This window comes from Solanum pennellii, chromosome 2 (assembly GCF_001406875.1).
Source record: "Solanum pennellii chromosome 2, SPENNV200".
In the NCBI taxonomy this organism is placed as follows: Eukaryota; Viridiplantae; Streptophyta; class Magnoliopsida; order Solanales; family Solanaceae; genus Solanum; species Solanum pennellii.
This window is the reverse complement of record NC_028638.1, coordinates 52591323-52608040: the sequence shown is the minus strand read 5'-3', so window position 1 is coordinate 52608040 and position 16718 is coordinate 52591323. Positions and strand designations below refer to the sequence as shown.

General features: G+C 35.9%; 2 protein-coding genes across 5 annotated transcripts in view; both read right to left on the bottom strand.

The window, feature by feature from the left end:
• Positions 1 to 2761: 2761 nt before the first annotated feature.
• On the bottom strand, positions 2762 to 3676 carry LOC107010144. The gene has a single exon (XM_015209395.1). It carries the CDS (start codon positions 3674 to 3676, stop codon positions 2762 to 2764), a length of 915 nt encoding a protein of 304 aa, XP_015064881.1.
• An 888-nt stretch (positions 3677 to 4564) lies between these two features.
• The window catches only part of LOC107010964 (protein SWEETIE), a 32483-nt gene continuing 20329 nt past the window's right edge, over positions 4565 to 16718 (bottom strand). For all 4 annotated transcript variants that reach the window (XM_015210243.2, XM_015210244.2, XM_027914644.1 and 1 more), the window contains 19 exons: positions 16167 to 16234; positions 15513 to 15606; positions 14976 to 15199; positions 13518 to 13662; positions 13355 to 13423; positions 11692 to 11745; positions 11452 to 11538; positions 11240 to 11368; positions 10956 to 11159; positions 10358 to 10813; positions 9572 to 9637; positions 9121 to 9218; positions 8941 to 9031; positions 8684 to 8819; positions 7883 to 8193; positions 7680 to 7814; positions 7386 to 7544; positions 7182 to 7307; positions 4565 to 6383 (listed from right to left, as the gene is read on the bottom strand). In XM_015210243.2, coding sequence (XP_015065729.1) covers positions 4911 to 6383; positions 7182 to 7307; positions 7386 to 7544; positions 7680 to 7814; positions 7883 to 8193; positions 8684 to 8819; positions 8941 to 9031; positions 9121 to 9218; positions 9572 to 9637; positions 10358 to 10813; positions 10956 to 11159; positions 11240 to 11368; positions 11452 to 11538; positions 11692 to 11745; positions 13355 to 13423; positions 13518 to 13662; positions 14976 to 15199; positions 15513 to 15606; positions 16167 to 16234 — 4125 coding nt within the window. In that variant the 3' untranslated portion in view covers positions 4565 to 4910. The remainder of the gene's footprint in view (positions 6384 to 7181; positions 7308 to 7385; positions 7545 to 7679; positions 7815 to 7882; positions 8194 to 8683; positions 8820 to 8940; positions 9032 to 9120; positions 9219 to 9571; positions 9638 to 10357; positions 10814 to 10955; positions 11160 to 11239; positions 11369 to 11451; positions 11539 to 11691; positions 11746 to 13354; positions 13424 to 13517; positions 13663 to 14975; positions 15200 to 15512; positions 15607 to 16166; positions 16235 to 16718) is intronic.

Below are 16718 nucleotides of genomic sequence, written 5' to 3'. Positions count from 1 at the left end.
ATTCTATTTGTAGTCCAAGACAAATTTTTGTCTTTCCAAGGTCTTTCATCTCAAATTCTTCCTTTAGATATTCAATTGCCTTTTGAACCTCTTCTGGAGTTCCAATGAGATTAATGTCATCAACATAAACAGCAAGAATAACAAATCCCAATGTTGTTTTCTTAATAAATATACAAGGACAAATGACATCGTTTATATAACCTTGTTTTATCAAGTACTCACTGAGGCGATTATACCACATGCGCCCTGATTGTTTTAAGCCATATAATGACTTTTGTAATCTGATTGAATATATTTCCCGAGATTTTGAACTACATGCTTCAGGCATTTTAAGTCCTTCTGGAACTTTCATATAAATTTCATTATCAAGTGAACCGTAAAGGTAAGCTGTAACCACATCCATTAGACGAATTTCAAGATTTTCATGTACAGCTAAACCGATGAGATATCGAAAAGTTATTGCATCCATAACAGGTGAATATGTTTCTTCATAGTCGACACCAGGTCGTTGAGAGAATCCTTGTGCAACAAGGCGTGCCTTGTATCTTACAATCTCATTTCTCTCATTTCTTTTTCGTACAAAGACCCATTTATAGCCAATTGGTTTAACATCACTAGGCGTTTGGACTACTGGTCCAAAAACCTCACGCTTAGCAAGTGAATTCAATTCTGATTCAATTGCTTCTTTCCATTTTGGCCAATCATGTCTTTGTCGACATTCTTCGACGGATAGAGGTTCAAGATCCTCATTTCCTTGCATAATGTTAAGTGCAACATCATATGCGAAAACATTATCCACTATGATTTTTGATCGATCTAAACTTATCCCATCACCTGTAGAAGAACTTATTGAGAGTTCTTCATTTACTTGAGTCTCGGGTTCACTGATTTCTTCAGGAATATCAGGATTAATCAGATCTTGAATTTCTTCGTGAAATTCTTTTGTAGTGTCATTTTTTGTACTTCTTTTTCTAGGATTCTTATCTTTTGAACCCAATGGTCTACCACGCTTCAGGCGTATTTGTGATTCAGAAGCTATGACACTTGTAGATGGTCCTTTTGGGACGTCGATTCGGATAGGCACATTTACTGCAGGAATATGTGACTTTGTTATCCTTTTTGAATCAGTAAATGCGTCTGGCATTTGATTTGCTATGTTTTGCAAATGGATGATCTTCTGGACCTCTTGTTCACACACAGGGGAGCGTGGATCAAAATGAGATAATGACGAAACTTTCCATGCAATTTCACTTTTAAGTTTATTTTTCTCTCCCCCTAATTGCGGAAAATTTGTTTCATCAAATCGACAATCTGCAAATCTTGCAGTGAATAAATCTCCCGTCAATGGCTCAAGGTAGCGAATTATTGAGGGTGAATCAAACCCAACATATATGCCTAACCTTCTTTGAGGGCCCATCTTGGTGCGCTGAGGTGGTGCTACAGGCACATATACAGCACATCCAAAAATTCGAAGATGAGCAATATTTGGTTCATGACCAAATACCAATTGTAATGGGGAGTATTTATTATAATGAGTCGGTCTGAGACGAACAAGTGATGCTGCATGTAAGATAGCATGACCCCAAACAGTAGTAGGCAACTCACTTTTCATAAGTAGAGGTCTTGCTATCAATTGTAAGCGCTTAATAAATGACTCAGCAAGGCCATTTTGAGTATGAACATGAGCTACAGGATGTTCAACTTTTATCCCTACCGATACGCAATAAGCATCAAAAGCTTGGGATGTGAATTCGCCAGCATTATCAAGACGAATTGTCTTAATGGGATAATCTGGAAATTGCGCTCTTAATCGTATCATTTGTGCCAATAATTTTGCAAACGCCAGGTTGCGAGATGATAAGAGGCACACATGAGACCATCTTGAAGATGCGTCTATTAGGACCATAAAATATCTAAACGACCCACTAGATGGGTGAATAGGTCCACAAATATCCCCATGTATTCGTTCCAAAAATTGAGGGGATTCAATGTTAACCTTCATTGGTGATGGCCTAGTAATCAATTTGCCTTGGCAGCAAGCAGCACATGAAAACTCATCATTTGTAAGAATCTTCAGGTTCTTTAATGGATGACCATTTGAGTTTTCAATGATTCGTCTCATCATTATTGATCCAGGATGACCTATTCGGTCATGCCAAAGCACAAAAGTCTTTAAGTCAGTAAACTTCTGGTTTACGATAGAGTGTGCTTCAATCGTACTTATTTTTGCATAATACAGGCCAGAAGATAAAGTTGATAATTTCTCCAATACATATTTCTGGTTTGAGACAATCTTGGTAATACCAAGGTATTCAACATTCATTTCATTTATTGTCTCAACATGATATCCATTTCGGCGAATATCTTTAAAACTTAACAGGTTTCTTGGGGATTTAGAAGAGAACAAAGCATCTTCTATGACAAGTTTTGTCCCCTTAGGCAGAAATATAGTAGCTCTTCCGGAGCCTTCTATTAAGTTTGAATTACCAGAAATTGTAGTAACATTTGCTTTTCTTCTAAGCAAGTAGGAGAAGTATTTCTCATCTTTGAATATGGCGTGCGTTGTTCCACTATCAATTATACAAATATCTTCATGATTGATCATTGAGGTATCCATATATTCTTCAAGATAAAAGATATAAAAGAAATAAACATTATAATATTATTACTAAACAAAAACAATACACAACCTTTTAGTTATTTACAAATCTAGGAAAACATATTCATACTAGTTCATATAAACGACGAAAATGAAATATATTTATATTATCACAGACCCATCACCTATCAGGTGATCTATCTTTCCTTCGGGGTTCTCAAAGAAATCCGCTACATCTAGATGCATGGGTTCAACAGTATCTTCCGTGATAAAGTTGGCTTCTGCGTTATTTTTCACCTCCTTCAGGGAAGCTTGATATAACTCAACCAGGTGCCTTGGCGTACGACAGGTACGTGACCAATGTCCTTTTCCTCCACATCGATAACATTTGTTGTCTGAATTTTTCTTCTGCACTACGTCATGTTTTTCATTCTTCTTTTTACACTGCTGGTGTTGAATGTTATTATTTAGTGCAAGACGATCACCATGATTGAGATTTCTTCCTCGACCACGACCACGGCCACGACTGGGGCCACGACCTTTTTCACGCTTAGATTGGTGAAAATTTGCCGTATTTACTTCAGGAAATGGCATAGAACCAGTAGGTCGACTTTCATGGTTTTTCATCAGTAAATCATTATGTTGTTCAGCAACAAGGAGATGTGAGATTAATTCGGAATACTTTTTAAATCCCATTTCTCGGTATTGCTGCTGCAGAAGCATACTCGAGGCAGGGAAAGTGGAAAACGTTTTTTCCAGCATATCATGGTCAGTGATATTTTCTCCACATAATTTTAATTGTGAGATAATTTTAAACATAGAAGAGTTATACTCACTGATAGATTTAAAATCTTGAAGTCTCAAGTGGATCCAATCATAACGTGCCTGTGGAAGGACAACCAACTTCAGGTGGTCATATCTATCTTTTAAATTGTTCCACAACACCAGAGGATCCTTAACAGTGAGATATTCCATTTTCAAACCCTCATCAAGGTGATGACGGAGAAATATCATCGCCTTAGCACGGTTTTGATTCGATGCTTGATTATTTTCTTGGATGGTGTCTGCTAGACCCATCGCATTAAGATGAATTTCTGCATCGAGTGCCCATGATAGATAGCTTTTTCCCGATATGTCTAGAGCAAGAAATTCAAGTTTAGAAAGATTAGACATTATTTAAAAATAAAGGAAATTCTTACCTCCGAGGCTTTGAAAGTCTATACTTGAACTGGTAAAGACTCGTGCTGATAACGTGTTGTAAAATCAAGATTATAAGAAGAAGACAAGAGAAATAGATGTAGGAGAAGACTTTCTTTTATTCAAGTATATATAAGTTTCATATGTATATATTACAATAGTGAATGAACAACCCTATTTATAGAGTGAGAAATCATTCCAAAGGTCACCATATTAAGTATCATAATAAATAGATACATACTTATCCAAAAAGGTTCATGTAACCTAGTGAATATGAATGGTTGTTCATGTACTAACTTTATGGACTATCCACTTATTTAATGGATTTATAACAGAATCATCCTTTTTAAAATTGAGGGAGTAATAATTTTTTGCTTTAATTTATTTACTTTATAAAATTCATTTAATTTTCTTTTCCGTGTCATATAATTTTTAAACGTTTTTATTTAATTACGTCAAAAACAATTATAGAAAAACACCACGTCAAAAATACTAAACAAGTAATAATTACGTCTTAAGAGCTGATTAATTTCCAAAAGAGCCACTGAAAGAAATTGAGTTTTCATTCAACTCCTAACCTAATAATGGTGTGTGGTCTTCTTACGTTTTTCAAAGTTAAAAGGCGAAATATCTAAGAAACAAAATGGCAATGAAGTAATAATTACGTCTTACGTTGATAATTTTTTTTAAAATTGCCTTAAACATAGAGGAAACAATCGTTGTGTTAAAAACATGGCTCTGTCAAATGACTTTATTGCATATGAAAAGTTAATGATGCATCTATGATCTCTCTATCAAAAAATCACTAGCTGATACACAATATTAAGCACTCTGCATTACATTCATGGAGAAGAATATCTTTACAATTAAAAAACATAAACGTCACGCAGCACTAAAATAGTTCTTCTAGGTTCAATAAATATTGCCAAACATTGTCAACAATAATACTAACTTTACATAAACCTGTTGTGGAGACCTCTCCTGATTTTGGTGTCCCTGTATTTTAAACTTCAATATACAGCCTACTGTGCCATTATAAGCTTCAACTGTTTCCTGCTAATCATTTTGGGTCAAAAGAGGCACTAGACTTTTGTAGGCAATTTTAACGTGGTCATCATTTTTTGTCAAGGCTGACTAGTTCGTCACCTTCTAAATTTTTAGGAGACTGCTTGGCCAATTCTATATTAGAACGCTGGTCTTTGTTCTCCGCATTTCTCTCTTTATGGTGATCAAGCGTAGTTTGTTCTAAATCTTTAGGTAACCGCTCAGACAAATCTGTATCGGAACATATGTCTTCGTTTTCTGTTTTTCTTTCCTCATGGTAATCCTTGGGGGAGGCCGGGTCTTTCATATCCTTCTCCGCAGGGTGATCCTTGACCGAGGTTATGTCTCTCATATCCTTATCCTCATGGTGATCCTTGACTGAGGTGATGTCTCTCATATCCTTCTCCTCGTGGTGATCATCAAGTGTAGTTTGTTCTAACTTTTTAGGAGACTGCTCAGACAAATCTATATTAGAACATTGGTCTTCCTCATCTGTTTTTCTCTCCTCATGGTGATTCTTTAGTGAAGTTGTGTCTTTCAAATCCTTCTCCTCGTGGTGATCCTCGAGCGAGGTTGTGTCTTTCAAATCCTTCTCCTCATGGTGATCCTCGAGTGAGGTTGTGTCTTTCAAATCCTTTCCTTCTTGGTGATCCTTGATTGAGGTGGTGTCTCTCATTTCCTCATCCTCATGTTGATCATCAAGTGTAGTTTGTTCTTTCATGTCTTCATTGCGGTCATCAAGTGGCATGCTTTGTATTTCAGAAGGTTGAAGATTAGGCAAAGTACCTTCATTTGTTTCACTAGATTCCTCTCTACTTCTCTGATGATCCTCATAAGAGGAACCATGTGCTTTTACATCTTCAGCATGTTCCCCCACTTCAGAAGACAAATTGCCGCCTGTTCTCTTTTGGACCTGCAGATTTTCACATGTTTCAGGGCCTTCTCCTACCTCAGACTGAGAATCAGGCAAGATCACATCACTGTGGCGTAACACTGCTCTATCCTTCTCCATGTGGTGAGCATCAGATAACTTGTCATCACGGAAGCCATCTTGGGAACCATTAAGATCCTGTGTCTGGTTGCTGCTATCTGCATTGCCTGACAGAGTCTCATCATCACTAGCCATTTGATTTTTAGCAGTAATTTCTCCTACCTCATCCTCAGGTATTGAAATAGTTTCTCCCTTCAAGCCACCATCTGAAATTGTATCAGTAGTTTCTTCTACCTCATCCTGTGGTACAGAAATGGATTCTCCCTTAAAACCACCATCTGAAATTGTGTTTTCAATTGAGCGAGAATCTTGGAACTCAGTTTTAGTATGATCAACTTCGTCAGTAGAAGGAAAAGACTGAAAAGTATCCCAATCGTCTTCTTCCTCTTCCTCAGAATTGTCCTCCACCTTTTCACTGCAAGGAGCTGAAACAATAATTTCCTCTTTTCTATTTTCCTCTATTTTTGCAGGCAGCTTGATAATAAAAGATGGTCCAGTGGAATTGACTTGTTTCTGGTTCTGGTCTTGCATCACAGAAGCACGTATTATATCCTGCAAGCATAACATTCATTACTATGAATAGCTTATTGGTTTCTGCTAACCAAAACTGTATTAACTCATATTGAACCACTCAATACATGCATAAAACTATAAAATCCTTTAAAGCCATAGTTTACTGCCAGACTTAAGTGTTAAGAGAGGAAAATATCTCCAGCTAAAACCTTAATGCCCAATTTCGCAGTCAAAATCCCGAAAGAAGGGAAAGGGCTGGTGGACCCTGCATAAGAGAAGCACTCCCTTGTGACAATCTCTGTGCTACTACTGTTTTGAAACATCAGAAATTTTTTGATGCACTTTCAAATATAACTGTATTCCAATCAAGTTTCAAATTCATTTAAGACAACAAATTAAACAATGATCAGAATTTTGTCCACCCAAAAAGAAACTAACCACAATATCATTTAATTAATACTAAAACAAGTTATGAAAGTAATACTCTCTCCGTTTCAAAAAGAATGTTCTAGTTTGACTTTGAACGGAGTTTAAGAAAAGAAAAGGAGACTTTTAAATCTTGTGGTTCTAAATTAAAGTTATGTCAAATTTACTAAATTGACCTTTAATTTTGTGGTCTTAAACATGCCACGTTGAAAGTTCAAGTTAAAGTGCTGCTAAAAAAGAAATGGATCATTCTTTTTTAAACATATTAAAAAGGAAATGAGGTCATTTTTTTTAAACGGAGGGAGTACAAGGTTCTTAACCTCTACCAGTTACCTTTACGTGTCAATGTTACGCTATCAGAAGAACTTGAGAGCATCAAGAAAGACCACATATTTATAATAAAGTTATAACCTGCAATTGTTGTCTTCTCATCATTGGCATTGTCAGTAAAACCTCCTTGATACAAGCAGATGAGTCAGGGAGTTGAGCCAGTTGTGTAACCAATTTTATAGCTGTGATCTTCAAATCACGTGCTTCCTACAATGTAAACAAGAACAATCAGCCAGTGAAGAAGGCATTAAGACCTTCAAACATAAGTTTTATGTATAGCAGAACCTGAGAAGAATTCTCTGACGTTGTAAAAAGGAGAACAGCTTCCAAGAACAGATTCATTAGGCATTTCTGACACTCATTAGTTCTTGAGAGTGTCTGGAGAAGCATTAAAACCTTCAAACACTCCCCAGCAATAGCCACCACTTCCCTGCTCATAGGTGTCTGCCATCCAATAGAAAAGTATCAGGTTCTGCAAGAAAGCGAAATTCAAATCTATTGTCCACCCCAGCCCCTGGCGCCAAATACAAGAATTTAACTTTTACACATGGAAAATACATAAAACGGAACTTTGTCTACCTTAAAGAGTTTCTGGATTACAGATCCAAGGTCTTCAACAAGTTCCCCAACAAAGAATATGAAGAATGAGTAAGACTCCGAATTGATTTTCCTTGTTAGCACACCTTTCAGTATTTGCAACCCAATTGCTTGGACCTGCAGTAGACAAATTATGTTCGCTAACCAGTGAACAAAAAGTATCATTTGAAACAAGATCTGCTTACCTGAATGTCAGGATCAGTAAGAGCACTCCTGAAGCACCGGGTGACATTGCATATCATGGCATAAAATACTGGCTTACATCCTTGGTTTTCTTTGAGAAGTTGAATTTCAAAAGCTAATTTAGCAAATGAAGTAGTCTGTTCAAGAGAGAGAGCAAGCTTCAACAGCAGCAGTTTATGCAAGTTGGACCTCTTATTCTCAAGCTGATGAATTCCTTTAGTGCAATTCTCAGCCAAAATAACACTCGTAGTCAGACAAGTTCTTGTTATTGTCATCAAATAACCAATGCTGTCATTTCCAAGTTCAGAGATATCTGTATTTAAAGCAAATAACCATCACTCAAGTACGATTAATAAGTTATTGTGGACTACTTCAAGATTGGAAATTAATAAATGGAGAACTACACTCTCTCTAGATTATGGAGCTCACAATCTGGCCCAAGAATATTTTTTTTTTCATGTTTCCAAGAATTTCCAGATTTGAAGGATCTCTAGTTTGGAGCCTAATTTCCATTAACTGACAAATTATTTAATGCTGGATTGACAAGAACCAGAATAGAGTGAAATGGATAGAGGAGTTGTATAGCTGACCCTGACCAATTTGAGATCAAGGCATATTTGATTGATTTTTTCATGCGAAAAGAAACACAAACATTAAATAAACTGACTCCATGCATTGGGGAAAGATTTTATTTTGAGTACTAGACTGAACAAGATGCTAATTAAAACAAGCTCTAAAGCTTTCTTTGCAGCCTAATAATCTAAAGAGGAACGACCTGAATGCACCTTATGAGAATTGCTTACCAGTAACATATGTTTTCATTACAGAAGTTAGACACTGGACAAAATCATGAACTCTTGAAAGAGAAATTTCGGTTGAAGCCCTTTCAATGCACTTGTAACCAACCAAAAGAAAAGCCAAAATTGATTTCAAACCCATCTGCATGAAAACCGTAAATGATTAATTATCAAGAGATAAAAAATTGACACGTGGAAGCAGTAGAAGCTTAAAAATATTTACTAGAGACCAAAAGGAACCCTCTGTAAAACATGACACGCACCTTTGGCTCATATTGTTTTAGAAGTGTTGGTGCTGTGGTAAGTAAGGCAGAAACAGCATCGTCCCAGCTTAAATGGTCTTGAGAAGTTGCACTGACAAAAAGAAAGCAAGTTAGTTCAAAATTACTTTTTGTTACTGTTCATGAATAAGGTAATTTGACTTCATCGAAAAGAAGTGGTACCTTGTGAAGGATTTAAAAAGAAGCGCCAAATAAAGTTCTGATACTAAATACACAAAACTTTCAGTCTTTAGGAAATCCAAGGGACATTTCTGCGCAATCTATCAAACAAACCGAAAGAAATAAGAAGTTAAAAAGACAGATCTTTATGGGGTTCTTATGCACATATAAATAAGCAGTTGAAATATGTGCCTGCATCTACTATAAGAAAATACGTCCAAGTTAAACCATAAAAGAACTTTGCAATTAAGTCCTTTAGATTACACAAAAAAATATTTAAAATAACAACCAAAAGGCCGTACATGAAAGGAAATCATACGCAATGCAGAAAGTTAAAGGCAACAAACATAAAACCAGGGTGCATATTAATTTCATTTAAATTGATGGAGAAACGCTTCATTAACTACATCTTGAATGTAATAGCGTGATCATGACATGAAATGGGATGTTTTACCTGTGATAAAATAGAGATAGCAAAATTGTCCCACGTATCTTCAACAAAAATGGAGAAAAAGCAAACCTGCATCCAATTAAATTTTGAGCTTTGATTAAACTTCGCGAAAGGCACATCAAATGAGAATATCTAACCTAACACTTCCTACACATCCCAGTGTAGAAACCAAAATGTTAATCCACCGATTGCCTGCTCCTTTTTCACTAGAATAATAATTTAGCACTTCCCTAAGACTCTCCCACCCATCCACCCAAAGAACTGCATCAGAAAAGATAAGAAGGAAATGAAGTAGGTTTTTGGGATACTAGAAGAATGGGTAACTTCCCTAATCCACTGTGCAAAATGCATACTCTAGCTTCATAAAATGGGTAACAGGAACTCCAAATCATAGCTCTGGTGACTCCATAATACCATGTAACTAATTGGTTATAGCTTTCATTACTCATTACCAAGTAAGCAATTTGCACAAACCCACAAATAAAACACATGTCAGAAAATTTCAAGATTCAATCGCTAAAACTAGCATTTCAAGGTTGATGATAATCAAGGTTCAGAATTAGAATGTCAAAAGCTGAAGAATGACAACATTGCTATTCTCTAAGAAGGAATAAATTGATCATTGGCAATATCTATGTAAGGTTTTGCATAGTTGATTACTTATATGATGTCTACAGAACCTTAAAATGCACACCCAAGAAATATAACATCCATAATGTAAATCAGATAGAACAAACAACCAAACTACATTAGAGCGACTTAGCATGAAGAACAAGACACTGAAAGTACCTGCAGCAGTTCTTGACAGGAATCCATAGTGAGAAATCCTACACTAAAGAATCTCTCCGCTAACAGGACTTGAAACACAGGCAGAGCAACTTCGCACAACTCCAAAGCAATTGACTTTACTTCATCACTAACACAGCGACCACTTAATATGGTATTGACAGAGCCAATATGCAGCCTAGATTCACCAAGAACCGAATCTTGCCCCTGAAATAGAAGAAGAAGAGCAAAGCCCCACAAAAATTGAAATTCTTCTGAACCCAACTCAACCATGCTATAACCCGAAATTAAGTCTGTAATAGACTGTTCTTCAGTTTCTGAGGATCCTTTTAAGTAAGTGTTCAAAGGAACTGCATCTAATGCCACCGCTTGCACGATCAGTGGCCAAGCTTCTTCCAGACATGCCAGCAACTTAGTTGATACTAGTGTAGACTGAATCCCATCAAGAAATGGTTTCCACTGCATGTAGTGCATATAGGAACATGGGAAAGAAATTGCCAGAATTAGAAGAGAGAGAGAAAGAAAGAGCAACTACTTTAAGGGTCACATGTGATATGAAATCAATTATAAAAGACAAACATAAACCGAACTATGAGCTCACATTTTCTTTAGGAAATGATTGAGTCCTAATATAGCTGTAGTCCTTCAGAAGACAGAGCCAGTAAATTCCAAGAATTTTTGAACTCTCAGAGAAAAGAGGCAATAAAGCTAAATATTCATCAGTAATCTCCTTTTGTTGATTTTTCAAGAATGCAAAGGTGTAACATTTCAGAGAGGCATGTGCTGTAAGGAGTCTCACTTTGATCTGGAAAGATACATTGATAAATATGTTAGAGTAAAGAGAAAACAGTTGTACGCAAATATTTTGGACGTGAAAGAACCAACCTTGCACGAGACCCATTCTGCAAAGGATGGATAGTAAAGGTCATTGAATTCATTTAGAGGACGTGAAATCAATGAAAATATCCGCTTTACAGCAAGTTGATCTCGACTAACAATTTTACATGTCAATATCTGCAATATTCACACATGATCCCGTTTAAACTTGCATCAATTAAATTACACCACTAGATGCATGTATCTAAATATTCAACAACCTTTGTGGCGAGCTGCAAGCCTGCTTCCAATAGGACAGGGCCAGAGGATGAGTCCAATGCAGTTCGAACTGCAGAAACCAATTGGGCCTGAATGGTAGTGACATAACTAGCTTAGTTGAGCTAATATCAGTAAGGATTTTGCGTCATTTTAAATTGTGCCTTTAAATTTGGTTATTTAAGATAATTAGGAAGATAGTTGCTAAGCAGGATAAAACTTAAAAGAATGATCCAAGGACTTACCTGATACTGTTCCAGAAGAAGGTGACCAGGAAGCTCAGGGTCCAATGTTCCAAACTGAAATTTATAGTAACAACACAAAGTTGATATGTGACAACAGATTGCAATTCAAATTTCTTTTAGAATCAAGTGTTTCATGAAAGAACCAAAAAAGTAGAAGTATGTTATTTTATTCAGCCCCAAAAATCAGGTGCATAATGACTGGCTTCATCAACTCCAATGATCAATTCGTAGATGTTCGAATAAATCACTGTGAGTCCAGAATTAATTACATTTGGTGACAAGCTAGGAGCATATACAATATGTATGCATCAACACGAAGACAAGCGTTAAGAACGTCAAAGAAGGATGAGAAATGGAAGTTTGTCCAAACATGCATTTGGTGGACAATTTGGAAGAAATGAACAATAGGAGCTTTCAGAATGTACAGAATAGCCTTCAGAAGATAAGAATGAATTGCTTGGCTCTTTTCTATTCTTGGTGTAAACAAGATATTTTAGCTAGACCAGAAGACGTCTTTGATGTACTAGATTGTTTATAGGCATCAAATTCTGTAAGATGTAATACTTTTTTGAAGGGGTACTACACTTTTGCTTATAGTATACCTGTGGATATTTATAGACTAATGTTACCAGCCTAAAAAAAATGTTTATAATCCCTGTAATTGTATAATCAAGGATTAAGAGTTATTGTATTTTCCTTTCCCAGATCTCTTATAAAAAGTTAATTAAGGGGGTGTTTGGATTGGCTTTTTAAAAGTAGCTTATAAGTTAAAAGTTGAAAGTCATAAGTTTGTCATACCCAACTTTTGACATTTAACTTATTTTTGTAAGTTAAATGCACTTTGTCTTTCTGAAAACACCTCCAAAATTAAAAAAGAGCTTTGAAAGCCAAGAGCTACTTGAAATAAGTCAATCGAAATACCTTCTAAGAGCCCGTTTGGATTGACTTAAAAAAGTACCCTATGTCCCAATTTATGTGACACTTTTCATTTTTTCGAGAGTCAAACAATTTAAGTTTGACGGGGAATCTTCAATTTTTTTGAAATGAAATTTGTCTATTTGTAAACTACATAAAAAAATACTATAAGTCACAATAGTTGATAATTTAAAATGTTTGAAAAATTTATGGTCAAAGATAGACTTATTTGAATCTCGAAATCTGAAAAGTGCCACATAAAATGGAATGGAGTAGGTTTTAAGTCAAAAAAATTAAAAGTAGGGAGAGGGCTACTTTTGGTTTTTAACTTTTTTCAAGACATTTTAAACTTATTTTCAGTTATTTTTAACTTTGTCAAATACTCCCCAAGCTTATTTTAAGTTATTTTCATATTTGTCAAACACTTCATCACTTAAAAGTAGGTTTGACCAAATTTTAAGTCAATACAAACACCTCCAAATCCTATCATGCTTGAGTTAATAATCAAGCGGGCATCTGATTTCTTTAAACTTAGGTGTTGTCCTGAATATTACTTTAATTTGTTTAGCAATGGTCTATAAAATCTGAGCTATAGAGATAAAAAGGCATCACATTGTTGTAGTTTATATATATGGACTTGCAAATGATAAAACTTGGACGCCAAACTAACAGTATTGCCTAATAGATAATGCTATATTATTTGAAATGACCATAAGGGAAAAGTCTAACCGAATAACTGAATGAGTACCTTGTCAATAATAGTACTCAATAGAGTCACACCAACTGGCCGCATGTTCTCAAACTGAATTGTGCTGATCTGTAAGATGTAATGGAGAGAACCAATTTATTTCCCTCACCACAGCGGATTATTATAGCATAAGTGCAACAAGGGTTGATGTCAAGTATAGCACCTGATAAGCAAGGGAAACTAGTTCTTGCAATTGAAGAACCAGCCAGTCTCCAGAGCTCGATCCACTGGCAGGCTGCTGTCTAGCCAATGCTATATCAAAATGCACTGGATTCTTTCCAACTGCTGCAGGAAGATGACTCAAACACCTAAAATTCAGAGAAGATTATTCAAAAGGATACATAATGTCAGAGAATAACAAATAAAACAAATTTCTTAACAAGACAGTAGTTTGAAGAATTAATGCGCATTAATATATAGGAAAAGATTCTCTCCAAGAGAGACAACAAAGCGAGAGCCAAAGAGAAGAACAAGTAGGGACTAGGGCAATATATTAAACTGGAACTAGGAGAGGATTCTATTTTAACTGTAATTTTGAGAGCAGATAAGCTTGCGGATAAGGAGAACATTGTATGCAATTGCATCAATACACCAATCAAAGATCTTGATACACTCATTAAGTAAATGAGCAGAAGCAGTTCTGAAAGGCTAATTCGATGAAACACTTATTTGGTTAACTGAACTAGTTAACTACACTTATTCCTATTGCCTTTAACCTCATTTTGGTAGCAGCATAAAAAACTGGGGTATCAAGAGTTACAAGTCCAAACAGACTGCCTTTTTATTGTCAAACTCATAAAAGAAGTTGACATACAATATCACTTTTCTAGGGCTATTATTGCAGATTCTTGCTAGAAACCACCAAGACGAATACATATACATCTGGAGAGAGACTAACCAATGTGCAAATTTGAATGAAGGTCACAGAAATGAACAAGAGCTGCTAGTTTGGGAAGATGCATTGAAGGATATGAAGTTTTTGCTCCTAGCAGATTTAAGCAATGTACCTTTTGAATGATTTTAGTTAAGTTCTTTCAAGTGTACCAAAAAAAAAAATCATGTGCGCTACTTTTCCAAAAGAACAGTAATAGCCATATATCCATCCAGACAAGGAAGACAAAGGATGAGGTAATAACAAGGTACAGCAGGATGACATTAAAATTCGTGTAATCTTAACAAGACGACAACAACTTCCATTGAAAAAAATACATTGAAGTGGGCACTGAATGTAAAGAACTTCAATACTATCTAACTAGCAACCTATAGTGGTAATATTGGACACCACAATAGCAGAAGATAGATGCCTTGAATATTCCATTTATTTCATTTCATCTGCTTCTTTGGCATTAATGATTTACCGTCTCTGTTCTTGGCATTTCATCGTCCTTTTGGAATTGTTTTATATTTGATCATAACAACTTCGTTGCCTGATTATGTGAGTTTGAATTGTGGGTTGCAGGGAACAAGGAAGATTGAGATGATGTCAGAAGAAAATGCTTACAAATGGCATACAGGATAGCTACAGTGCAAGAAAACTAAGAGGGGAGCATAAAACCAAAACTGCTCAGAGAGAGGGATAAGTGTAACATCAGTCACAATACACCAGGAAAGCAACACTCACTCTGCAGCAAAAACTCTTGTTCGATATCTGAGGTGCTTGTCCCTAGGAGGATAGACAATGGAGTGATTGTTTCCATAACCTTGAAAGTTTCGGTTTTGGGAGCTCGACACCATGTTCTCATCATCATCCCCAGTATTCAATCTAGTGTTACCATCCAGACCGCTTGAAGAATCATTTTGTGAACTGTCACTTGTGCTGATCACTCTTGAGGATGAAGAAAGAATCTACGCACAAATAAATAATTTAAGTGAAGCATTCTGATCACCAGGATAAAACACTATAAAAGAACAAGAAAGGGGAAGCTTAACAAGCGATGTGACAGAAAACAAAAATGCTAGACAGGCAAGGTATAGATTGCACAGAGCATAAATGCTTAACACAGACAAGCAGTCATATGATAACTGCTCTAACTTAATTTTAAAGAAGTAAAATGGTTTCATCTGATGACTGCACTCTTTTAATCTTTAGAATAGCTTAACTAGTTCTGGAAGATGCCAGCCAGATTGCGAATATCAGGGTGATACAGATAAATATTACCATGTTGCGGCAAATTGATAGCCATTGTGATGGCTGTGATGGACATGACGCATAAAGCAATCTCATAACTGTTGTTCGTGCTAAGCTTCCAATCCTGCAAAAGTTCAAAGAATTCTAAGTAAGTGCAAGATTAGAACACCAAAATTTGAAAGCATCAACTAACAGGTAAATGGAAAAAGGTTAAGACAATTAAGCAAAAAGGTATAGCAAATAAAAAAACAAATGTAAATCTGTCCAGGTAGATTTGTATAGAGCACACAGACAGGCAAAGCTAGCAACAAAAAGAGAAATACAGCAAGCACTTTTATGGGGTAAAGACAGAAGATGCATGGTTATAAAAACTAGTCTCATTCAAATAGTTACTCCTTAATAACAGTTTATGATACTATCAATATTTTGGGAGTCAACTATTATTTCTTTGACTACAATTTTCTAAAAAATTACACAAGTAAAAAATTTGGAAGCTGGTTATGTTGTCCTTGTATCTGAATCTATAACTCATATATCCTAAAAAAGAAAGCAATGCCAGATGCTAGACCTAAAAATAATAAGCCAACCCAAACAAACAAAGAGAGAAGAAGCAATCACCAGATTAGAGAACAATCAAAGGGAGATAAGGTTTAGGACCAGCTTGTGTAGGCATAATAAACTTACTCAGCATCAGTTTCCTCATCCAGCATATGGAACAATGTATCTTCTATATGTTCATTCATAATGGACCCCTGCATATAATCAAGCACCTGTATTAAGATATAGTGCAAAGCAGACAAATCGGAACTTGGAACTGTAGGATTGAATTGAAAATAGATCTACTAAAATTTCTATATTTATTGTTTTCTTCATAAAGATCTCAAAAGCACAAATTATTTTTCTCATTTGAAGAGTGCATTCTTTGCAGTATGATTTTCACATGTTGTGTTTTCCATGTGGAAAGAATTATGGGAGCAGTTTTCTTGCCATTTAAATGTCGAACAATGAAGAAGTCATCAGAAGTACTCAACAAAGCCTCCCTAACAGGCACAGAAGGATTTCAACAAAAATTCAAAAGGTAGGAAGCATATTAACTTGGCTGATGATTTCAATGGGCTCTTCTAGATACAGGAATAGGTATGCGGAAATGACCAGGGAGAAGCAAGGAGGGGGCTGCCCTCAGATCCGAGACAGGGGAAAAGTTTAAAGATTATGAGTTTGGAAGTGGGTGGGTGG